A 26,188-nucleotide genomic window follows, 5' to 3' on the forward strand; every position below is an offset into this window, starting at 1 on the left:
CAAATTAACAGGAGTGGGGGCTGAGCTCCTGTGTTGGAAGTATTTAAAGATTTTCTGGGCTGGCATCTTCACCTCCTCGTCCACCCCAGCAGCACCCACCATGGTTTTTCCCAAAGAGAGTCCCAGTATAGCTCATCCTGCTGTGCTGGGGCTGCATGCTGCCCTTCCAAAAGCTTTTATCCACTCAGGATGCCCCTGCCAACACACCCACAAACACTCACCTTCTGCCCCAGTTTCTAAATCAAACGTTTTAATTTAAGGCAGGATGAATTATTGGGGGGGAGGGGGGGGGCAGGGAAATCACATGCAGAAAGTTAGTATGAGCCACTTCTTTACTCTTTAAAGTTCTTAAGACATTAACTGGAAAATGAAACATTTGGCTTTTTCATTACTTCTCCCCCTTTTTTCCTTTCTTTTTTTTTCTGTGGCAAAATTAAAAGAAAAAAAGAAAAAAATGTTGAAACCATTGGAAATCATTTACAAAAGGGAAGAAAATTTTGTTTCTCAACTACAACACAAGCAAGATTCATAGTCTTTTTTAGCATCTTCACTCTCTACCCTCTTACTCCTAGAATTTAGCAGAAGGGGGAGACTTCTTGAAAAAACTCGGGGAAAAAAAGCTGGATTCCAGAGATCCTGGCTCCTTGTGCTCTAGAGAAGTTGCCAAAACTTATTGGTACTTGAAGACTATATACTAGCACTGGAACCATGTTCGTGGTGGAAATAGCCAAGAATTCATTTGAAATTAAGTGGGTTTGGTGGTGTTTGTACCTTTTTGTGTTCACTTTCATGCTGTCAGGGTTCTATAACAGGCTGAAACATAACCCTTGGGCTTATAACTCTAACGGAGGCAGTAATATTCCTCCAGGCTGGGGACAGCAGCAAAGCCACGTGATTGGCCGCAGCAAAGCTGCATAACTGGAATTTGCTCTTTTGACTTCCAACCAAAGATAAAGTGCAATTTCAGAATAAGCTTCCCCTGAGCAACTTCCATGACGAAGTCCAAGATAATCGGGGATCTGTTTGCGGATGCTCTGCCAGCAAGGGAGGATGCGCTCATGAATGATGGGATCTGTTCCGACTGCTGGTGGTCAGCTGTCCGCAGTTTATTCAGATAGCCAGGAGATATCAGCTTGGGAACGAGGTCTCCTTGCATGCCCCAGACCTACAGAGAGAAAACACATCATGTGAAGGTTGCGTGTAGCTCAACGTGCTTTAGAGGTGCTCTTTAAAGGGCCTCCAAGCTCTTGCAAATCAAATGCACCTAAATACCAAACGGATTTCAACCTAATTCCAGAGGTAACACCGCCTACTCACATGCCAAAGCAGGGAGCAGACGGCTTGCTAATTAACGTGTCTCCTTCATGAATATTACACTTCCCAAGAAGGAATTTGATGCTCGAGCGAAAGACTGCTGAAAGTGAGCCAAGCTCAGCTGAGCAGAGAGGATGCTTTGAAACTGCTGAGGTCCCTCCGGCAGGGCTGGTGCTAAAGCCAGCCCCTGGTTTTCACACCCGCCGGGTGAGTCGGTGGGTGCTACCCAGGTGACACCTCCAAAACACACACGCAGCTCACAGCCACGTCACAGACGATGCAGGAGAGGTGGTGGCAGGGACAGCGGGGGAACGCAGTAAGCCACAGGGTGTTTGTGGTCCTGAACCGCCGTGACATTTGGCAGTACCTGGGGCCTGACCTTTTTTAACCCACACCCAAATACTTCCCTAAAACCTTCTGGGAGCTTCCTTGGGCTGCGATACCCCGCTGGCGCTTGTCCTAATTTCTGCTGTAAGCAGCCGCCCCGGGCAGCTGCCAGCAGTCCCATCCATGCACAGTAATTACACAGCCCAGGGAAGGGTTAGCACAGCCGCACGCTTTGCGCTGGGAAGAGCCAGCTTTGCCAGCCCGATTGGAGCCGGGCAGGCGGGTTCCCCTCAGCCAGAGCTCCCGAAGCTCTCCCGTGACGAGGTGTTACCTCAGTCTCTATTTGTTTCCACTGGCAGCCTCCTTTGATGTTACCCCGCGAGACTGAGTGGGGAGAGACCAAAGAAACCTCACCAAGATGCATCTGGTGTTCTCGGAAAGCAGCAAGTTCCCTCGGTGTCCTCCCCACCCCAGCATCCCCACTCCCACTTCAGCACAGCTCAGATGCCCGGTCCTCCAAAACTCATGTAGCGTCTAAATCCCATTGGTCTTGTGTACAGTTTAGATACTTAAGTAGAAATTGCACTGCTAAACCCCTCCAGGAATCTCACTTTACTAGCTGGAATTGAACTGGACAGGGAAAGCCAGGTCTGACCACATTAAAAGGGTTCCTACTTTTAACCAACGTGCTGGAACTACCACGCTGGGGCCGACGGACTTGTCATTTTGGGTGCCTGCAAACTCAGCTGCTGTGCTGACACTGCTGGAGAGCAACCAACCAACAGTCCCATCAACAACAACCACCAAGAGTCCCATCGTGGCCTCATTTGGAAGAGGCTTCCAGAGATACCAAACAGATACCCTTGGACTACAACACATGCTCCAGAGGAGTAGACAATGTCAGGATGTTGCAAAGGCATCATCTGCCAAGCCATGTAGCCCCTGGCATTGCCGCAGCCCCTGCCCTACCAGTATAACACGTGCTATGGGCTTTGCCCCTCACCCCTAACACCACGGGAGGTTAGCAGGTGTGCTGCAGAGGGAACAGGGACCATGCAAGTCCTTTGGCCCAAGGATCCTTAGGTCACCTACCATGAGAGAGGGTGGCACCCTGATTACCCCAGCAGAGAGGTGATAGAAGGATGATCAAAGGAGAGCAGGATGGACCAGGGTTTGCAGAACAAATGAACCTTTCCATTTTCCTCTCAGGTCAGCTCGAAGGATGCTGGTAACCCTGCTGAGAGCTAACAGAGCAGCTCTGTCCTCCAGGCTGGCCATGGCAAGAGAGCAAGCATGGTCTCATCTTCATCATTGGTCGAACCAAAACACAGACCTGCCCAGCTATTGCTCTTAGAAGATCAAATTCAAGGGCTGTGTGCAAGCTCTCCCCGCAGCCTGGCTGTTGGCATTTGGCCCATGACAAACAGCCATCCCAGCAGCAGACTCCAAGCTGAGACTGGATCCCACAGCAACTTTTAAAGCCACTTCTAAAAAAATACACAGCCCATGTTATTGCCCTGTGGGACAGGTAGAGACTTCAGAGACCTGCTCCGTAGCCCTTTCTGGACAATCACCCTTTAAATTTAGCTCCTACTACAAGCGTGCATGGAATCTACTTGGCAGAGCAAAAAAACATCCCAGAAAACTCACTCAATCTTTGTTAGCATTTCTAGCACTGTACAAACGGCCTCCCTAGCTGCTGGAAAGTCTGCCTTTCCCCAGCCAAAACGCTACTCTGCAAGTCATTTGAGCTCTTACCTCAGAAAACTCCTTTCCTGTCTGCAGCTGTAATCTGACTTTATTACGGCCGCACATGTGCCGTTGCCATGGAAATGTCCGCGATGCTACCAGGGCCGACTGTGGCACAGCCGGGCACAGGCAGGGACCGCAGCCAGGCTCCCCGAGGCAGTGCTGCTGGAGACCCCCCTTGGCCAAGTCGCTAAAAAAAAACCCCAACCATCAACAGTAAAACCCTCCCAGACTGGGGACAAGAGGGTTTCACGGCTGCTCGAGCCCTCGGGGTAGCACCAACGGGGGAGACTGTTGGAGACCACTTGACATTTATCTTGGTAGCAATGCAGCTCTTGCTATGTCATTATCAACACACCTGCTTAATTAGCTCCACTTAAAAGTCATTAATAACCCTTAGGTAAGCTAAGGGACAAACATCCCCAAACATTTCTTGTTCTTCAGATAAGTATTCTCAAGGACTTGGTCTCTTCAACAGTTTAGCCAGTCACGTCAGCCCCATGAGGGTGTGATATCAGCCACCACAAGGAAACAGAGAAAAGTCCTTGCCAGTGAAGAGCAGGACATGTCCCAGCCTGACATATCCTCGTCCTCAGTCTTGAACCTGCAAGGTGAAAGAGCAGGAAGAAATGGAAAGGTCTCACTGCCCTCCTCGTCCCGGTGGAGCGGGCACTGCCTGGATCCCGATCCACAGGGCGTAGAGCAACCCCTCAGGACAGTAACAGCAGCCTTGGTGACGGGGGCATTTCCACAGAGCCTAGAGGACAAGCCTAAATTGTGATAAAAAGGAGGCTATCAGTTCCTGGAGAAGAAGCCATCCTCTCTTAAGCATGATGAATTGGAAACCATCTATGCTGGGGAAGCAGAGCTTAAACCACGGCTTGGCAAGGGCTGCCCACCAGGGAAGGACAGGTCTACACGTGCCCCTAATTCTTCTTTTAACCCCATGGCATCCCTCATGGTTGCTGCTGGAAACAGGAGATGCTTCCAGTCGGACCCACGAAGGCTGTACTTAACTCCTCCTTCAGGCCTGTGCTCAAGCCCTGTGCTGGGCAGGGCTGGGGAAAAGCCCAGATCCAAGGCTTGGGCCGTGCCAAAAGGGACCACGCACAATCCCGCACCAACCTACCCCAGGGGGCAGGATGGAGGATGGCTGCCCTGGAGCTGAATAGCAGCAAGGGCTTTGTAAGCATGGAGAGATGCAGAGACAAGTCCTGCAAGTTTAAGAGTTACCAGGGTGTCAAGCAGAAGGGGGTTTATTGCATCCAAAGCAGATTGCGAAGCAAAGCAGAATAAAAATTTGATTCACTGACAACAGAGAGAGGACAAAGCTTCAGCTGTCATGTGTGGGACCTGAGGAAGCAAAAATGCTCCTCTAAGGCACAAGGAAGGAAGGAAAGGCATCACAGCACCAACCTGCCCACTGATGTCCAACTGCTCCGTCACCGTGGGGTGTGCAGGGAGTGTAGGCACTCCAAACCCCTCGCCCTTGAGCAGCGATGCAAATGCCTGGAGGTGCACCTGGCGTCACGTCACCAAGGTTTGTCTCTTCATCTGGGCAGGAACGCTTTTAGCATCCTCCCATCCTGGAGCCAGCTCGAGTTATCTTCCAGGCTGGTGTTTGGCAGGTAGAAACCGTGGCGAAGGGAGATCCCACATCAAGCACATGCCTCCCTGCTGCACCTCAGCGCTTGGGCTCCCAGACCGCATGGCTGAGCACCCCACTTGCAATTACAGATCTTCCAGTTTCTTTGGCCCTTTCATCATCCCAGACATGCAATACCAAGCAAACCTGGCAACTGCTTCTCATTTACCTTCAGAAGAGTTGAAAGAACCTGGCCAATATTTATAGCAGCAAATCAAGCTAGTAGTGCACCAGCTGCTTTGAGAAAAATAGCTGAGGCTTTTCTGCACCTGAGTATTTATTATTCATCAAATTGGATTCCACCTTCCCCCTTCAATTTTATGTGGTTTTTTTCTTAAAATATGGAATTTTCTTTATGTTGAGGTTTTACTTAAGGATTTAAAAGGAGGACACAGAAAGGGAAAACAGGAGAAAGGGGAAAGAAGGATAACAAAACCCCATCATTTTGTAAAAACAACAAAATTCTCAGCTAACAAAATTTACCCCCACAGAAGCCTGCAGAAGAGACGGAGGACATCAACAAAAGGCACAATGCACATTTTTTATGAACTACTTCTTACAAACTACTCAATGGATCGAGAACCCAGTTTACATCAACACCTCCACCAGGACCGAACCGATACGGCTCAGAGAAGACGGTGTCGCAAATTGGCTGCAGGAACGAGTCCCCCCACAGAGGATCCCTCTGGGAGGGCTGGAGTGGGGCAGGAGGTGCAGGGGTGAGCGCTCGGCTGATGCAAGGCTCCTGCCCAGAGGACCTCACTCCTCCGTCAGCTACCCAGAGCACGTCTGACAAAGCCAGTTGACCACAGGGCTGTGAGAAAAGGACGGGATCTGCAACTGAATTACCACATCTATTTTCTCCAGGGCTTGCCCAGGAGTGAGTCACATCAAGAGGAGGCTTTGAGCACGGTCTGGACCTGGGCAGATAAAAGCAGCATTATTTGTGTGCATTTGCTTGAATTAGCCAGAGAGAAAAGTGCACAACGCATCAATCCGGCAAAATAAATACGGCACCATAAAGGCTCACCCAGAACAGATTTCCTGGGAAATGCTCTCCTTCATTTGTCATCTGCCCAGGGAGGAGAAAGCACAAAGCAAGAACCAGCCATGGCCAGAGGAGAAGTGCCAAGGCATGGGACATCCTGTGCCCACCCAGCCCCCGTGGTGGTGGCTGGGGCTACCCCTGAGGAGGCAGTCAGTGCCTGGCACCAAGTGGGGCTGGGAGCAGAGCGACAGGATCAGGTCTGGCTGGGATTGCTCCTCCTGGGTCTTCACCCTTTCTTTCAGAGAAAGACGGCCCCAGAGCAGAATACAACATCTGTCTCGGAGGCGGGAGAGCAATGGATGATCCACCCTCCAGCACCAAATCAAGGCAAAACTGACTACAATCACTTCCCGCTTGACATCTCCTCATGCCACGTGTCGGGCTGCCTTTCCCATCTGTATGAGGCCGCGATGGGCACGTGGTCCCTTCTCCCTGCACCGGGGACCCGATGCTATGGGGTCAGGGTAAGAATCACCCACAGATGCACAAGAACACGCTCCTACAGCGCTGCCCAGCCTTGAACAGGGAGGGAAAAAAGACCAGGGGAGTTTCTTCCCTGAGCAGAGTCCTTTGGGAGAGCCACCATAAGGGCTCAAATACAGTCAGTCAGGCATTTTCCATTTCCCTGGTTACTTTGGCAATGAATACTTTCACCCCGTGTTAGGGGTATGCTCCACGTGTTAGGGGGTCACATCAGGACAAGCTCTCCAATCCCTGGGGCTTGAGCAAGCGGAAGTCAGAGAGGCATAGCCTGAGTGCCTCTCTTCCACGCAAAGGGGAGGGCGAGACAGCAAGAACTACCTGAACAAGGAAAAACAAGTTCACAAGAGGGGTACTGCTTCAGGGATCAAATCCACCATGAAAAATCAAACCCAAACCCAAGATACCGGTATGTTGGCAGGAGGAAGGCTACAGAGCAGGCTCCAGGTGGAAAACTGGGGAGAGGGAGAGAGCAGCACCTGCAGCAGGGACCATGACTGGAAAGAGAAGAACCAGGCTGAGGAAGACACCAGGAAAGGCAGGAGACACTTCCACAGCAAGAAACAGATGGTCCAAAATGACAGGCAGGTCCTTGCACGTCACGTCAGGCACCGTTGGTAAGCATTCACTGCTGACGTTTCACACCTACACAAGGGTGCGTTGTCACATCTCAACACCCAGAAGGTGAGACAACATCCTTGCTACACTTGTCCCCAGTGCCAGGTCCTCCAGCCCAGATCTCTGGAATTAGACTCCAGGTCAGAGCCCTTTCTCCCTCCCTGGAGATGTACGCAGAGGAAGCGTCACCCTACCACCCCATCCCCTTCAAAAGAAAGGCACCTTCCTTGGCAGGGGCTACAAAAGCTCCCAGCAGTAGTATTAAACTTAACAGCTTTATGTGACCCTGAAGGATGTGCTATTAATTGGGCCCCTGACTGAGGGAGCTTAAGGTCCCAAAATTCAGACAGACCAAACCAAAGCGCATGTAGAAAAACACCCACTATTTTCCACTATTCCTTGGAAGGTCTGTGTGTGGTGGGAAGGGAGTCTCGTTCAAGTGGCCCATTGCTCTGAACAGCTGCTGTGCCTGAGACATCTCTGCTCTGGAGGTCTCTGATTTGTTTGGCCACTTCTCCCTTGCAGTTCAGTCCAAGCAAGAACTTTTCAGTGACAGGAAAGCCCCTGCCCCAATTCCCTTTGATTTCCTCACCAACCTGAAGGTCACAGCAGCCTTCCAATGCTTGTGGTGAAGAGCCACATCACTTGGAAGGGGACACCACTAACGTCAACGAGTTGTTTTGTCACCCAAGCCCAGAGGGAGGGCGCGCAGATGTAGTTACCCAAGTAGGTAACGTCGCAGCAACGGCTTTGCCAAGCCAGAGTGCGTGGCTTAAAGATCCTTTTCCTTCCCGACATTTTAGAAATGAGCTCTGATGTCTAATGCCTTGATCATTCAGGGTTTATCTTCCCCGATCTCCATGGGCTTCACCACAGTACAAACTGAGCAGCTTCCCACTTGACCAAAAAAATGCTGAAAAAAAAAGAGATGAGTACGATTTAGGAACTGGGCAACATGGATTCAGATCTTGTCAGAAGCAAGAGGGAGTTGCACCTGGACGCGACCCCAAGGGAGTGCTCTGAGCACAGGGGGAGCAGCAACAACCCCAGCACTGCCCTTACCAGACTCAGGCTGAATCTGTAATGGTTTCAGGATAAAGGAAGTGACATTTTTCTGCAAATTTGCTCTTCACCAAAGTCTTTCACCCAACTTCACTCTACTCAGAGCAAGTCAGTAGATGCTGGCTGGCAGCAGATGCCACCTTGATGAAGTTGCAGAACGACTCCCACTGAAGCACTTAACAGACTCCCAAAATTTCCACCGTTGGAAAGCAAAGTTTTCCCCAATGCTATCCAATGGGAAGTCTTCTATTAGATTTCAACAATAACAAAAACAACATTTGGCCTTCTGGAAGGCTAAGAACAACCAGAAAGCAAGATAAGAAAGCAAGCAATTTAAAAAAGAGAGAATAAATTTTCTCTCTGTCATAAAAAAAAGTTCATCATTTTTTCTCCCATAGACCCCCAGAGGTCTCTAAACAGGGAGTGAAAAACAGAAAATTGCTGCTTGGTGCCTCCTCCACAACATGACTCTGAGTACATGAAAACTTATATAATGTCTATGTAACATAAAGGAGGGAGATCCAAATCACTGCTACAAGAGCAATGAGGTTCAAAGTTTCTAACATCCAATTGTGCGTCTTACACCTTATACTTGCATTTCAATATTACTTTGCACTAAGGGTGACTGATTACCCCCGCCACAAAATATTTCGATAAGATCTAGAGTCAGCTGGAAGACGAAGGCACTTTTTATGGCAAAAGATTCGCAGTGCTCTTCTGTCCACAGACGTCAAAATTTGGGGGAAATTAGGAAAGACAACTAATCAGGGAATGCAACAGTGTCACTATTTCCGCCAAGATACTTGCTCTTCCTTGCCCAGCGGGCTGTGCGCCCTGGCACTGCTCACAACCTACCTGGCTTCAGGGCAGAGGGAAAGTTTCATGTGTAACCTAAACTCTGAACACTTAACACCCGCAACGGGTATGACAGTCCCAGCTCCTTCAGCTTGGGAGCTGAGAAACAATTTTATTGAGCTGGGTCATAATATTCAACAACAGAAACTGTTAGAGCTCTGAAACATCCCTCCCAAAATGAGTTTGTACAGAAAGGCTGCACAGGCTTTGAGCAAAGCAGACATCTGCCCCGGACGACGGCAGCTGGAGAGGACATGCTTGCTGCAGTGAAACCGGGCTCCTTCACCGAGAGCTTAGACCAGTTGAGTAAGTGTTTCCTAATGCTGCAGAGAATGTCTTCCAGAGAACCAGGGCGAAGCTGGAGGTCCACACTCCTTTCCCTTCATTCACCATATTCTCACTGCCATTTTCTGCTCCCCGGCATGAAATCGCATGCTCCTGGGCAGTACAGAGACCCGAAGTGGGGGGTTCAGGGGAAGCAAATGGTTGAAATCAGCCAGCCCGGAGGCTTTCCACAAGCATCGTGCACCGAAGACAAGTTATTGCAAGCTTCTCTTCACAGCCAGGCGTCTGCTGCTCACCCATCCACACCACAGCAGCCACCTGGTAAACTCATTTCTACTCAAACCTGGAAGCTTTTGTTGCAGAAAACACAATTGAGGACATTTAGATAAGAGAAGGTATGGTCACCTCCCAATTATGCCTCCCATGTAGCCTAACCTGCCCCCACAATCCGCATGCTGGCCTGACCACAGAGACCCCCAAGGCACTGTTCCCACTCCGCACTGGATGCACTCACGGACCCCCAGGTGCCACGCTCAAGGCAGGAACCAAAGGAGTGCTGCGTGGCAAAGGGCAGATACACGTGCATGCTGCTTGGCCAACGTCATCTGCCTTTGATGTGCAGCTTATTGTCTTGGGGACAGTTTAGCGAACTAATTCTTCCCCACGGCTGGGGAGTGGACACACCAGCTTCCCGGGCTTCCTTCCAGCTGTGCAGCCCCACACAGCGACAGCCGCGGGGGGAACCGAGCTGCCAGTTTGCCCATTGGCAGATCAAGCTCACAGGCGCAGGGAAAGTGTTGAGCACATCCAGTTCTTGTAGACTCCCCATTAAAAGCACCTCTGAAACCCTTCTGCTCCACAGCGGCCAGCCTGAGCAGCAGGAGCCTCACCTCCTGGCTCCTTCTCCTGCCTGTTGCACCGGCCTCTCCTCATGCCCTGAGCCACCCCAAGAAATGGTGAAAGTGTGGGTGTCACCCCAAATGAATTAGAGAAGGAAGTAACCCCACCGCCTGAGCAATCCACTTTGTGCAATGCGGGCGTAACATGACCAACCAGGGCAGACCCCGTCCAGCATGTGCTTATCAGCACAAGCTCCGTGGGTCAGGTTTGAGAGGTGATTTCCCACTGCATGATATCAGAAACATACCACACGGCAGCTCTTGCTGGGCAATGGGAGACGGTGTTTCTCTTCCACCGGACAAGCCAAGTCACCGAGCCACACAGCACTGACCGCACAGAACCTTACTGCTTGCCCTGCTCCCAGCGTCCTGCTCGGGATGGCAGAGTCCTACCAGGCTTGGCTGAACACAGCAATGGGAGAGGGAAGGGAAATTTAAGTTTGGGATTTGTGCCTGAAGCCTGCTACTGAGGAAACTGGTCTGAAAGTGGTAGCAGCAGCCCGTTCCACACCTGATGCTCGAGGAAAGGGGTGGTTGTCAGGCACTACAAACCCTATCAGCAAATTCTGAGCATCTTCAGGGTGAGCAAAGAAGATGGACTTGAAGAAGGGATATATGCCTGGTCACTCAGCACAACACAATGGGGAGAAAGGTCTTGTATCAAGGGAAGCAGTCTTCAGGGAAGAAAAAGGAGTGAGATGGATCCCTCCCTTCTCAGAGGTCTCCACTGAACCCACCAGGCAGCATCAAACCCTTAGGAGACAAAGAGGAAGGGCGTAAGTCACAAAATAAGAGTGTAGAAACCAGCTTGTGGAGAGTCAGCAAGGGAGGAGGTTTGGTGTGGGAGACAAGAAAGCCTCTTGAGAAAGCGCTCAAGAGATGAGCCATAAGATGCACAGGAAATCAAACAGCACCCGCAGCTCCACACCTGGGCTGTGACCCAACCAAACGTATTTCAACATGGCCACGAGCTATTTCCTCAGCCAAGCATGGACACTGGTGAGGGATGCAGGCAATTGCAGAGACCTGTTTTTAGGATGCTGTTCTGCAGTCTCCAAAGAGACTGGCTCATCCTCAGCAACCCGTGTTTTGACTGACATTTCTGCCTCCTAGACTCTATTAGTGGAGAGGAGAACATCACCAGAGCGTGGACAACTTCTAGCTTTCCAACACCTGCATGTCTTTCAGCATTACCTCTGCTCACTTAGCTTTGACTTTCACACCACCCCATTAATAGAAATTATTATCCCTATCTATGGGAGGAAAAGGCCTAGGTCTTCAGGACTCAGCTCGCCAGCTCCAGCTCAGGACAGGGAGTCCAGAGCCAAACCAAACTCTCCCTGCACTGCCGTGTCTCCATCCAGCACCCAAACGCTGGGGTGCTTTCCAGAAGGCAAAGCCACAAGTGTCCTAGGGGATGGCCCGGCCAAAAGAAACAAGAACACAGGTGCTGATCTTGGCTCAGCCACTGCAGCTGCAGAAGCTGAGCTCCATGCAGGCTGCAAAAGTCAGCTGAGACAGTAGCAAAACAGCCGGACGGTCCAGCCGTGCTGCACTTCCACTGCCAGCAGCACCCTAGCCAGCCAGCTTAAACCAAACCTGCATCTCCGTGTCCAAGCTGGAGATAGCAGCGTGATCGCATGCAGACAAGTTACACGGTCTTAAGCAAGTCAGTCCACCTTCCAGTGAGTCAGGATCCCTGTCCACGAGGGGTGGTTTGAGTATGACCTCTCCTATCTCACAGGGCTCCAGCAAAGATCTTAAGGATGCTTGCACAATGAACGCTGCAATTACGTGACATGCCCTCTACATGATGGTTTTCATCAGACAGGAGCCCTGAGAAACCCACCAGCAGGGATGCGGTGGGGCTCTGTGAAGGATCCCCCGCTGGAGAAAAGGACCGTTTCCAGCACTACCCAAGACTTTTGGGGGTAAGTTGACTCACTGGTGAGACCCACATACCAGCACGCAAAAGTGGTGCGTGTTTTTCCCTCCAGCCCTGCTTTGTCAGGTCCAGCTCACAGGACTGGCCCTGAAAGCCTTTTGCAAAGGGGCTTTGCAAAAGCCTCTCCGTTCCCAGCCCATGAACAGCCCCTTCCTCCACAGGGGAACTCTAGCAGACAAAGCCCACCTAGAAAGGATAAGAAGTCCTGATCTGTTAGCACAGGAAAGTAAAGGAAGAGAGATTTACCCTTCATGTCTGCAGATGAGACAAGGATGGCCTTGATGCTAGTGAGAGGATCTGGAAAGACAGGGTTCCCTTGTGTCTTTGGAATGGGTCCCCTTCCTCTACACACCGACTGCCCTGAACCCATCAACCAGGCTTCAGCTTCCAGGCAAAGACCTCAGCCATGGGCCCTGCAGAAGCCCATGACTGCCAGGGTGTGGTGAGAAACACAGCGCACGCAGTTCTGGTAACGTGGTTTAGCCAGGCCAGGCTTCTTAACAGAGGCACGCGTAAGTAGGAACAAACAAAAACCAGAGTTGGCCCATCAGACCCTGCTGCGCTGACAGTGGGCTGTGACCACATTTCTTCTCTTAAGGTTTCACATCTGTTGCTCTCCTTAGCATTCCCGACATCGTTTTTCTGGCTTTACCTGGTTGTCACACTAGGGGGTGATGAGAGGTTTCCAAGTGCGTGCCACCACTCAGCCACGGCGGCCCATCAGTGGGCTATACCAGTTGATGGACTTCATCCCTGCACAGCATAAGAACAGAGACCACAAAGTCAGACACGACCCCACACAAAGCCTCCTGGAAACACCATCTCCCACGCTTCGCACAGGTCTGCCACCAGCCCATCTGTTCCTTAGATGCAACGGGACCCATTTGAACACCACCAGCTGCAGGGACAATGTGCAACTCATCCTGCAAGGCCACAAAGCAGCTTTATGTCCAGCCAGGATGCAAACTCAAGGAAAGGAAAGGCTCAGGAAAAAGGAAAATCAGTATCGTGTCTCAGTTAAACCACATAAAATTTCTCACTGGATAAAAACAAGGAGCGTTTAGTGGGAAAAAGGTAGGATAAAGGCAAAGGGATCCTAAGAAGAGGAGTGGCCAACACAGGCTCCAGCTCTCCACCACCTAAAAGCCACAGTTCACCGAACACCCTGGGGCAGTTCATGCCTTGGGGAAAGCAGAGATACCTGGGGAGGAGGTGGGGCCGGATCCAGCATCTCCCCCTCCAGCAGGAAAGGAAAGTCTCGCACTGGCCTGCGCAGACAGGAGGGCTTCAGGAGGATGGAGGCAGGTTCTGGGCTGCCGCACCAGAGAGGTAAATATGCCACACGCCAGGAATACACCTGGTTCGCTGTCAAATCCCGCGCTCTGGCTGCAGAGGCTGGGGGAAGCCGCTTGCAGTGAGCAGCGTTTGGTCCAGGGCGGTGGAAAGTTTGACGCAGCCTCCAGCACGCCGTAACCGAGCCACCGCTTCACCCTGGGGACAATGAACCTGCCAGCCCTCGTGACAGGGTCACCCACCGCCATTGTCCCTGCCTTACTGGACAAATCTATTAGTCTCCTGCCTCAAGGCAGATGGTCACCTCTCTGGGGCACCTGCCAACTTCCATTTCAGATTAGCGCAGCCCCTAGCACAAAGATGAGGATGAGCTTTATACCAAGTATAACCCGTTACCACAGCTGGCTCACAGCAGGAACAAACAGGCTGTCCTACCCATGCCTTGGTTTCTTGTCTCCTTCCATCCCATCACAGACTGCCCAGGGAACACGACACATTTCTGTGCTGCCCAACACGTGAACCCCCTAGGGAAGGAAAAGCCTCCTATCTCTCTGGCCCAAAGCTTTCTGTTAGCAGCCATTAGGAGACATTAATGATGGAAGTCTACTGGCCGACAAGCCCCTTGCCATGGGCTGTCTCTCTCTTCCCTGCCTGTTCAGGGATCCTTCAGGAGCGATGGAGAACTCAGCTCACACCTGAGCTCCATCCTCTCCTTGCTGGCAGAGGTGCTGGCCTGGCGAGAGGAAAGGGAGGCCAGCAGTGTCCTCGGATGAAAGAAAAGGAGGGGACTGAGCCTAGTAGTTGTCCCCATGGGTAAATCACGGCTTAGCTTGAGGAAGGAAGGGGACATTAATACTGGGATAAGAACCACATTCATGCTTTTAAAGAGGTTCCTGCCAAGGCCACAGCATGCACTTACACTCGGGCTTTGTGGTCACACTGCACCAGTGGCCTTGCCACTCCCTCCGCTGAGAACAGGCAGACACGCTGCCTCCACCGGTGGTACCACAGCCACAGTCCGTCTGTCGCTGGCACAGCCGTCGAGCTCTCCCGACACCTCATCTGCCATGGGGTCCATTTCAGATCACCCTTCCAGATGGAGAGAAGCTTTTGCAGTGTCTGCTGAGGATCTACTGATTGGCATTTCAGCACCTCTACACCTCCGGCAGCCTTCTCCCAGTGTAACCCGAGCAGCAGCAGCCACGCTGGGGTGCAACAGCTCTCCCAAAGCCTTGGACCCCAAGACAGGGCCAGAGCAGCTGTTGCAGGATGAGGGGCAGCTGATCCTGCAGCTCTCCGAGCAAGCCTGTGCAATGCCAGGGTGAATTAGGGAACGATGGCTTTAGCTGACCTTCATTTAGCTTTCTGCTGCTCCTTTCCCATCATTGTAGATTAGCAAGGTATTTGCATCTAAAAGGCAGGCAAGCCAATCCACGGGGGGCCAGGGCAGCATGCACTTGCAGAAGGGGGCAAAGGGGCTTTTCATTTAAAAGGTGGGTGGGGAAGCTACTTTCCTGACTACTGGGGCCAGGCTGGAAAGCCCAGATAACACGGATGCACGTAAAGCATGCCACTGGCTTTCCCCTCCCCTCCAGTGCTGTGGTGGAGCCCGGCACGGTCCTGGTGAGATGACCATGTGCAGTTTCAAAGCTGCCTCCCAACTTCAATAGGTGGGAGAGAGGGAAGGAAAACAGCCCCCCATCACCACACCAATTTTCGTTGCTATTAAATATAATCATCTCTACTCTCTTTCATCTTTGCTTCTACTCTGAGAGCTGGCAACAAAGGCAGCACACAGTAAGGAGAGGCAGGAGAGCAGGGTAATTGCAGCAAAGAATGTAACCTCTGAAACGGGCTGCCGAGCCACAGGGCAGGGAGCGCAGGGAAACCCGCCGGCTGCAGGGAAACAAACAGGCCCGTCGCTATCGGAGGGGTGGGAAAGGCAGCAGAGACAGAGACTTGTTCAACTTTGTTTCTTGAAGCAAAGCAAGTGACTGATTCCCAGTGCAGGGAACTCCTTGGCACCGATCCCGAGCTCTAGATGTCCCTCAAGCAAGTCTTGCTACGTTAAAACGTCGCTTCCTAAGTGGGGAGCAAGGTTGGCTCTCGGCACAGGTAAAGCAGGCAGTTGCTCGAGGCAGCAAATTGCCAGAGGTGACAAAATCACCCCAGGCGTGCTGCAAGCTGGGGCCGCACCAGAGCTGGTTGCTGTGGCCATGCCCTCACCCACAGCCTGGGAACAGCAAACCCATCGCTGAGTTAGACAACATGGAGCTTCCCTGCCAGCTGCTGCACCAGGGAGGTGATAGAGGTAACTCCATGCAGGAGTCACTGCTGGGGAGCGCAGGTGCTGGAGGGGCTGTTGGCACAGCTCTCGTGCTCCATCCGGAGATGCTATCACAGAGAAATCCCACAGAGTGGAGCAGCAAGGGACCAGGGCTTCACCCGGGTGCTTGCTCCTGGCCCCACAAGCAGATATGGCAGCGCAGGAGAGCTCCCTGTTCCCCGGGAGCGGGACCTACACGTGCGCCCTGCTGCCGTGCCCTGCAGGGCTGCGCTCCCCATCCCGCCCGCGCTCCCTCCCCCTGCTGCCCCATGCATGAAGATAGAGTGGTTTACTGCCTGGTGCCCAGGTTACCTAATTTATTACCTGGTAGCAGCAAGGGGCAGTTTATCCCCAAGCTCCCCCTGGTCATGTTGCCCGAGTTCTCCATGACTCTTCTCCCCTCTCAGGGCCACCCCTGCAGCCCCCCAGTCCCTGTTCCAGCTCTGGGGCATCCCCCAAGGACTTATTCTGCAGGCATCTGTGTTCCGACCTGCTGGGACTCAGACTAGCTTTGACTTGAGGGAAGCAGACAGGAAAAACATAGAAGTGGCGAGGGGGGAATAAGCACTTTCTCTTACTCAGCTCCACTGTTTGCAGAAGATGCCTCTGCCCACAACCCCAGCTGATATCAAAGGCAGGCACTACATCAGCTGGCTCAGAAGCTGGTTCTTCTGGTGGCTTCGGTTCCTCTAAAAAGGCCATGTTAGCGCTGGGCTACTAACGCCTGGAGCCAGCAGAGCACGGGCTCTTTGCTCACACCAGCTCGTGACCATACCTGAGCCAGGCTGAAGGTTGAGGCCCCTTCTCCAGTTCGCGTGGGTGCAGAGGGAGAAGGCAAAGCCAGGATGCTCTTGAGCCGCGCCTTGGACATTTCTGGCTATCCAGGAGCCCCTTCACCAATGGATCCCATTGCAAAACATGGCTACGAAGTATATCCCGGCTGGCTGGGTCAACTGAGACTGCTCACTACTTCCTCCTTACACACAGAATTTGACTTTTCCTTCCAGGGAAGGCTGGCAAAGCCACAGCTCGGAAAGCAGCAGGCCAGTGTGGGGCATGGGACCCTAGAGACAAAGGAACACATGGCACCTTGCCAGGCAAAATCCTGGGCTGTTGCAGGTGTATTAGTAAACAACAGTCTGGACAGTCTTGGCATGGACGCTTTATACCATCTTGTGCAGGGTGCTGCACAGCAACAACGGATCTGCCCTCTAAAGATGAGTCGAAGCAGCCCCGTGGACTGCTGCAAAGTCTCCAGAGCAAACCGAGCCTGCTCAATGCCACCACAACAGCCCTGGTTAAAGGTATCTAAAGAATTTTCAGTGTCCTCCGCAGCACGTAGCCTGGATCACGCCCCCCTCTCCCACTTGGGCTGCCAAATTTAGAAGACCAGTCCCATAGCCCACCCTTATTCCAGCCCCTGCTTCACTGCCTGACCCGCAGGTACTCAGGTAAGAATTTCTGCTTTTGCCCCCCATCACCCGGGCCACTGTCAAGGCATTTTCATGGACAAACCACCCCTTTGTGCTCAGGTGAGCTCCTCTCCCCCTCTCCGGCAAAGACACTTGGCTGATGGGAAAGGCCATGCTAGCAGGCAGGTTTTCGCATTCTCCTCTAGCACACCTTGCTCCAGACACTTTGCAGCAAATGTTCCTTTTTAAGATCTATTGATTTCATAAATAATAGAGTAAAGGAAAGAAACACATCACACAAATACACAGGTCAAATAACCTCTCCCTTAGGAAACAAACAGAAGCTACAAAAAAAATAACCCAGCAGGCACACATCGATCTTTAAGCAAAAGATCAAGTAGCATTAAAGGTATTTGTTAATCAACTTAACAGCACATAGGTATGGCCATATTCAACTGGGTCACCTTGAGGGGTCTTGCTCCACAAACCTGCAGCTCGAAGCCTGCTTTTCTCACTCCTGAAGCTGTGGAAGCACCCGTACTATTTTGTCACATTGCCGTACTGAAGACCAAGCTCTTGAAGAAGAGAACAGCTCCATGGCAAGGCAGCTGTACCTCTCCCAAATCACTCCTCTCCATCAGGCATGCAGAATTTTAGTCTCTGCTGCTGGGACATCATCTTGAGAGCTTTTGTTCCAGTACATTCCCCCCATCCTACAGTTTTCTTTTATCCAGCTGCTGCCCAGCCGTGCCACCGCTGCTGCGGAGGATGACAGGGGAGATGCCCGGTGAGCAGGAGCGTTTGAGAGCACCTTTCCTGGGTAGCATCAGTGCTGAGAACAGAGTCAGGCCCCGCTGTTCCCCACCTCTGCTCTCGGACCTGAAGCCTGGGGTAAGTCACTTCCCAGCTGTACACTGCCATTTCCACTCCAGCCCTTTGCCTCGTTCCACCTCCACGTAAGAAAGCACCACCCTAACAGGGACTTCACCTGCAGCCCAACGCAGAGAGTGGCAGAAATGAAGAAACAGCAAGTGGAGGAGGGGCTCGTTACAGCCTTGCTTTGCAAAGCTTCTCCACGTTAAGTGCCGTCTTTCCCTACGACCTCAAAAACAGAACCCGAACACCGCCTTGACCTCGCTGCATTGACCAAGTTTGAAGCTGCTTTGGGGAAGGGTTTCTTAAACTCTACCACCACCACAGGCGGACACAAGATGGGACAAAACGCCGCAGAAGCAAAGCTGCAAAACCAAAGCCTGCCCTCCCACTCCCGGAGTCTCTCCAAGGATCTGCGATCGAGCCAGATGAAACTTTCAATTGTACTGACTTGCGGTCCACCAGTTCTCAGTAGCAGCATGTCACGCACTTCTGCTCCAACCCTGTTTAGTACAGGAAAACGGAGCACTCAGCAGCTTCTGCAATAGCACAACTACCTCTGTCTTGGTTGTACTGACCGATGCTCACAGGGAACAAGTGCCAAAAGCCAAAATCTTCATCCCTAACTCCTAGAGAAAGCTCTTGCCTAGTGAGCCCAACACACAACGAGAAGCTTTTCCAGCCGCAGGCCTGCATCAGAAGACACTGATGTAGAAAGCAACACCTACTGCCCCTAGGACAAAAGGAACAACGTCCTCTGAAGCAACCACAGCCTTTTGGAAAAGCTGAGCAACTGGAAGATAGGAGGGAAGTAAAAAAAAAAAAAAAAAGAAAAAGGATATTCCTAGGATGAAAACCATCTTGGTTAAGTCTGGTTAGCACAAGGTGCCTGCCACACCATATGGACCAAGCGTAGCAGCAGGCAGGCAGAGCCTTTCTTGCTGTTACAGCATCTACAGGTGGCAGAGTAGATTCACAGGATGGGAAAAGCAATGAACCCCCGCCCCCCCTCCAGCCCATATCATGCTGCAAGGAGGTTCTGCTCCTGGGAGGATCTCATGGTGCCCAGAACACTCCCAAGCTGGGAGGGCCCATAAGATCTGCCCATTTCAGCTGAGCAGTGAAGTTCTTCCTCCAGCTGGGAGATCTGCACACCAAAGGTCGGTTCTGGCCTTCAGCAGGGCTGTGCAAAGGTGACAATGGAAACATTGCCAAGAGCAGCCCCCAGAGAGGCAAGTGAGGCCATGCAGGAGCTCCATCCAGACAGCTACTTAGCTTAACCCTTTCAGTCACCAGCTGAAAGAACAGCTACCACCAATGGCACACGCTCCACGCAGCCACAAGCTCTTGGAGTAAGCAGCATCAGCCTTGTAGCACTCCTCACTAGATATTTGCAGAAAAATCATTGTGCCCCACAGAGCATCACTGTATCCTCAGCTTGACTGGTGTCCGGAAGGCAGCAGTGAGTTATTAGCTGCATGGAAGATGCCTGCAGGGAGCAGAAACAGCAAAGGAGAACCGATGTGACAGGTTTTTGGCACTGGGTCATGGTGCTGATTCAGCCTAACTGTTTTGTGACAACAAAATGCTGTGTTTCCAGCTGTATTGCGTTACCAGGGAGGAAGGACTGGAGGGCTGGAGTGAGTATAAGGAAATAAAAGGGTGGTCACTGGGGAAAGACTTCCTCACAGATGGCAAATTCATGGCCTCAAGCAGTGGTCACCTGGCCTGTCTCAGCTGCAGCTAAGCAGACCATGAGTTACCCTCTGCCAGAACATCCCCAGTGGTTCACGATGCTCCTCCCCCGCCAGAAACCACCCCACAGCACCCTCTCCCAATGCACTGATGTAAGCATGTACGCCTGATCTTTGCTCAGAAGTGATACCAGTAAACTTCAAACTCCACCTGAAGCCCTAGGTGACAGCAAGCCCTGGTGCTGAATAGCAGAAAGGCACCCAGCACACATCCCCCAGCAGCGCTGGCTGCTGTGCTACAAGGAAAGTAAAGGACGCTAGATACCTGTGCTCTGGAAGCAAGCCCACCTCTCTCTTCCCTGACTCTACATTCAAATCTCTAACGAGCTCTTCATCCACAGAACCTGTACCTTGAAAGAGGAAGTAATTTATACGCATCTCCCCTGACAAGGAGAACAGGGGATTAAGAGTGATGTTTGCCTGTGATGGCAGTTCTGTTGCAGAGCTGGAAATAGATCCCAGCTTTCCCGGAGATACGCATAAAGCTTCCTACAGCAAACTAAATCCGGGTTAAACATGCAGATAAGCATCAATAAGAGAATCTTCTTTCCCATTGCATTTCCTTCGCAAAACTACAGCTGATCAGGTCATGCCATTTGAGAAGCACTTGTAGACCAACCATTTCTAAAAGCAAGAGAAGAAACGCAGCCCTGCTCTCACGTCACAAGTGACAAACCTTTGCAAAACGATTCGCTTCCCTCCCCTCCTACTCACTCGTGTTTCAAAAAACATTTTGTTCAAAAGCAGCTCTTTAAAGATGTTATATAATAAGTGATTGGTACCACGAGGCTGGCTAGTTTTAGCCCAGCTACTTAGATCATAGTTGGATTTTATTTTATAGTTAGCTGGTGGACTCATGTCCAGTGACAACCCTGCGGGCAGAGGATGCTCCTGGCCATCTCGCTTCCCGGCCAGAAGAGCCAATACCACAGCGCTCTGGTGTTTTTGTCTATTCAGTTATGAGCTCAGCTGTGGTATCTGTCCAATTCCAGCTCCCAGACAGGAAGGAAAGTGGGCAGTGCTTGAAGATTCTTACTTTTTCACAGATCACGGTTACGTTTAACATGCTCCATACTCATAGCAGCCAAAAAGCCATTTGCAGCAGCGCTGGGCTCCCCAGAGGCCAATCTCGGCACAAAGAACTGTTGCTAAAAGTTTAGTGAGGTCATACATCTGGCAAATGTAATGGCAACAAATTAAACTCCTTTAAGAACTTGGCTTCAAGCATGCCTTGGAGATCCAAAACAAAACCTTTAACTCTTTGTAGCCTCCCCCGTGCAGAGAGTTCACCACAAGCGGTTTTCAAGGTAGGATATATCCTCACACAGCGTAGAAGCAATGTCAGCCCAAGTACAAACAATGCGCTGCTCCTCACTCGGCTGTTCCACTGCTCCCCGAGTTAACAGCTTCGCAAATCAGCCACTGCAGATGTTCCCAAGTCAAAAAAAGATTGTAAGTGTAAAAGGAAAAGTGGATTTAACTCACTCCGGAGGCTACTCTCTCCTCAGCGCTCAAAAACCATGGTGCTTAGTGGATAGAGTTAAGCATGGAGCCTAAGGACAAGACGGGCAATAGGACTTGGGCTCCTCAGATGTGTTTTTGAGGTTATTGCTCAATGTTTAAGCACAAGGATAATAATTTAAATCTTGCATTTTCCACACCTTGCCTGCCTCTCAAGCCATAGCCACCCTTTAGAAGTGCTGGTACATTTTAAGTCCTGATATCCTACTCCAGGTAAGAGGTTGTAAGGAGGGGAAATTAAGAGAGAGCAAGTTGCTGAGATTTGGGATAAGGAAGTGATTGAGATGGAGACTACTGTCAGAAGAAATTCCCTTCAGATTACCTTTCTTGCCACCTAAATCATACAGAGGTTGTTAGATTCCCTCTCCTCCTACCTCCTCACACCCACTCACCCTGGGTTACCTCTACAACAATACGTTGTATTGATCAAATGAGTGCTTTTAAGAAGTTGAGTCCAGAAAAGCAACCTTCTCTGCATCCCACTGGCTTGACCTTCAGCACCTGAGCATCTCATCTGTTTTAGAAGCACAATTAAATCTTTCAAATGGATTCACTCAGAACATCTGAAGAGAAAAAGTGTCCATATCAAATGTGCCCAAGTCATTTGTATTGCCATTCTCCCTAAAATACTATATACAAATTGCTTCTGTGGTCTCTACATTAAAAACTACGCATTAAAAGGAAGCAAAGGCTATTTTTAAAGCAAAGCTTAAAAACTGATGAATGTTGGAATAGCTTAAATTTTCTTCTCCCCTCCACACCCCCACCCCAAAGGCCAGTCCACAACATTGAGGATCAAGCTGATGAATTAGGCTCTTGCAACTCATTTCTGTCATCGCTTCAGTGGCAGCAGATCAGGGCAGGAACAGCCTTCTCCTAGCAGCAAACTGGCTGCACATACCTTTGAGTCCCCTCCTCCCCACCCACCCGCATCACAACGTAAGCTCATTTCAATGAAAACGATGTCAGTCTCTCAGCAGAAAGCCACTGAAAGCTTATAGCAAGAGCATGGAAGAACATCACTGAATTGATTCCATTAGCGTAATCTAAGAGAAAATTATGATTTATCAGACTCGGAGCTTGGAAACAGAAAACAGTCTGTGGCAGAGCAGAGAGAAACTCAGATTTATAATCAACCCAATAAGCATGGAAATGAGAAAGCTCTCAGCCTCCTGCAAATGAAAGAGTGAAATATTGTGATAGTGCCAACAAGGGGCTCTTAGAGATGTAGAAAGTACCAGGAGGGAAGGGGACCGGAAGCTTCCTGGGAATGCCAACAGCTTCACCCAGATGGGATGAGGAGTATTAACACTATCGAGACACTGTACCAGCAGACAGAGCCTGCAACAGAAACAGGTGCAAAAACCACCCAAACAACCCAAAACCAAAACCACATGGCCTGGCCTTAAGATCTGCTAAGCCCCATGTGTGGTAAGGATGCCAGCCAGTCTGCAGGCAAGCATCCAAAATGCCCACAGCACATCTGGAGACGGAGGCCTTGGAAGCTGTGTGAGGCTGGCAGGCGGTGGCAGCAGGAGGGACCACCAAGGGTAGGGATTGAGGCAGCCCCCCTGTTTGAAGAGGTCAGACAGACAGCAGTGAGGAGGGTTTCATTAACCCTGAGGTGCTCAAGTTCCCGCAGCTCATTTCTCCAGGAATGTGGGTAATAGTTTATTGCAAGAAAGGAGACCTCCAGTGTGTGTTAGCAGAAGAGGTGTTAGAGAACAGGATCTCCCAGAAGTCCAAATTCTTGTGCAGCTACATATTGAACACCTGCTGAAGCCCTGAAAAAGTCAGAAGGAGCAATGAGGGGAGCAGGGTGAGAGCGTAGGTGCGAGTGATGAGCTATTCAACTGTGAAAACATCTGCAAAATGACCGAAAATTAAAGGCAGTCTGGTGTGAGTAGAGGGAAGTTCCACGATGGAGCAAACGTTCTGCTATTTGCTTGCCTCTCGTCTCCCTCTACCCTGCCTTTAATTTAAGAAGCAGACGAAGACAAAGCAAAATCCGCTTGGAATCCACCCTGCATCTGACCCACCGGGGCCTCTCTTCCAGCCTCAAGCAATTGTTTTTCACATGTTGCATGAGGGAGCAGGTTAAATCCCACCATTGGATTTAATCACCTCTGCACAAATACCATCCAGGGTCTGAACTGCTCTTTGTCAGATGTGCCAGGCACCACCTGGGACTTGGGTGAGACAGACCCTTCTCCAGGTGCTGGTTGCGCTGGGACCTCACCTGCTCACTATGGTCTGAGAACAGAGGTGAACTCCCACTGCCCAAAATATCCTGGGAGCTCTTTGCTCGTCACCTATAGCCAGCACATACCTCAGCAACAAGCCTAATACAGCCCTCGCCAGGCATTTGGCAACTCCAAGATGCTTAAACGTTTTAAAACTAACTCAGCAGCACCAAAGGCGGAAGAGCTGCAGCCTTCCTAGTTAGTACTCAGACCACACACTGGCTACTATATCTCTGGAAAACACAGGAGATCACAATCATTATCCACGTTTATGAATAAAATATTCCTTTTATTTTAGTAAAGTAACAAAGCTTATTTACAGATATAATAACTGTACATTCCAACTGAAAAATAGATTGCGCTCAAAATCATTAAAGTCACACACAGTCTGGTAGGAACACAACCAACCTCAAACCTCCCAACGCCTTCGGCTCCCATGTTCTCTCAGGAAATCAGCTCATTTTGTTCTGAATGATTTTCTGCTGAGTCTCAAGACATTCCTTCAGCTTGTCTTCAGTGAGCGTCAGCCTCTGCTCCAGGATGGAAACCGTCTGCAAAACAAAATGAAAGCTCCTGTTGAGTAGCTCACAAAGACAAGCTACGTACTGTACTCTCAGTGGGTAATAAAATGCTAAATCCACAGGAGCATTTTGAGGTATTTCAGGGCTGTAACTCCAGTATCAGCATTTTAGCAGGGCTGAGCCCCACACAACTTCAGAGAGGAGCAATGGAAGCTGGCGGGCACAAAGCTCTCCTGGAGACAATGCCGAACACCTGTTTTGGCACTCGGTGCTTTCAAATTGGGCTCTGCATTTCCTATCATGGACAGGTTCTGCCCTTCCAAATTCATGAGCCACCAGACACTCTTCTGCTAACGAGACAGAGGTTTTGAACAGTTTTGCCCAGTTTTAGCTTTGATTTTGCCTCTCTGCTTCCAACTCTTTCCTCCCTTCTCTGCATGCCGTCGGTTTGCTGCAATTAAAACAAGCAAAACTTGCTGGACAAACACAATGACAAGCAAGAAAACCCTCCCAGCATAAGGCAGTGCAACAGGCGATGAAGGGGAATTGAAACCCAAAGTGGCAATATCTACCTCAACATAATGCCTAAATACTTTTGTGTAATCCAGTTAGCCCACAAAAGATTGTTATATCTTTCTCCTCAAGCTGAAGTCATCATGTATAGAATGCACAGGAAGAACATTTTAACCACGTGGCAATAAAAGCCTCTGCTGAAAACCTTTTATTGATCACTCCGAGGTAATCAAGGGACCTAGCTATGCAGAACTGCTTTCAGCTTCCAAAGACACCAGAATGGCTGATAATAGGCAGTGATGATTTAATGCCTTAATATCCATAAGCTTATCAGCAACAATCAATAGCTTCACATTTGGAGCATTTTTACTGCACAAATAACATCCTCCGTTAAAAACAAAGGATGTTCAGAACCTTGGACTTTAATAAAGTAATTCAAATAAACTTGGACAACTGCTATTTGTATAGAAGTTATACATAGAAAGCCTTTTAATAGCACATTTCATAAGCACATCTCTAAGTGCCTGACAAAAGAAAGCAGGTCTCATTATCCCCATTTTACAGCTGGGGAAACTAAAGCACAAAGAGAGGAAATAACTTGGCTAAGGCCACTCGAGTGACTAGGAAAAGTCTCCCGTAAAATGATTTGGGGGGGGGGGGGGGGGGAGGAGAAAACAGATGTAGTAAAAACAACACCAAGCACTATGGCAAAGCCATCTTGCATCACCTATCAACAAAGTCAGAAAGGGCTGTGCATCATGGCATTTACCATAATGCACCCTTTTTTTCCCTCCCCAAACATAGTTCAAAGTTTATTTCTACTACACATACACTGCTGACCTGTGATGAGGCAGAAGAGCTAACTCCTGCTGCCTAATGCAGCATTGCCGCAACTGCAGAAAGCTTCACCTGAAAGAAAGAACCCTGCATTGCTTAAATATTCCCCCAGGCTACAGCACTAGCTTCATTTAAGTTTTTTCCTCCTCTATTGCCACCCCTTTGAGGCACAAGAACTGCAGTACACAGAGAACCAGAAGAAAAGTTGTGGAGCCAGCAGGTAATATCCCAGGTGCCCCAGAGCCAGCAGGAGCCCTCCCGTCTGTTCAAAGGAGAAACGATTTCATCTTTTTTGTATCCAGCCATGCTATTGCCTGGTGGCTGTCTTATAGAGGTCAGGAGTAAAGCTGCTCAGGGCAGAACACAGCAGGCTGAACGTCTACCAGGGGTTTACAGCAAAGATCTTTCCCTGCAAGCAACCAGACAGAGAATGAAAAGCAGTAGGGATCCTGGCTTTTCCATTTAAAAAAGAACTACTAGTAACTCAAGACTCTGTTAAAAAAAGGGGGGGGTGAAACACTGCATCAAATTTCCTTGAGAAAGATAATCAACTAAATTCATGTCCTGGTCACACTACCCCGCTAGAAGCAAAGCCCCAGATTACTTGTGGTTCCTGCATCCTGTGATTTACTGCCACCACCATCCTGCCGATACGAGTTAAGTGCTGT

General features: G+C 50.3%; 1 protein-coding gene across 9 annotated transcripts in view; it reads right to left on the reverse strand.

The window, feature by feature from the left end:
- Nucleotides 1-346: 346 nt before the first annotated feature.
- POC1A (POC1 centriolar protein A) overlaps nucleotides 347-26,188 on the reverse strand; it is a 116,794-nt gene continuing 90,952 nt past the window's right edge. For 8 of the 9 annotated variants that reach the window (XM_072876528.1, XM_072876527.1, XM_072876532.1 and 5 more), the window contains one exon: nucleotides 23,919-24,200. In XM_072876528.1, the coding sequence (XP_072732629.1) occupies nucleotides 24,102-24,200 (99 nt within the window). In that variant the 3' untranslated portion in view covers nucleotides 23,919-24,101. Of the gene's footprint in view, nucleotides 1,166-23,918; nucleotides 24,201-26,188 lie in introns of those variants that run through there. The other variant, XM_072876525.1, reaches the window with a different exon arrangement.

This window comes from Ciconia boyciana, chromosome 11 (assembly GCF_034638445.1).
Source record: "Ciconia boyciana chromosome 11, ASM3463844v1, whole genome shotgun sequence".
Taxonomy (NCBI): domain Eukaryota; kingdom Metazoa; phylum Chordata; class Aves; order Ciconiiformes; family Ciconiidae; genus Ciconia; species Ciconia boyciana.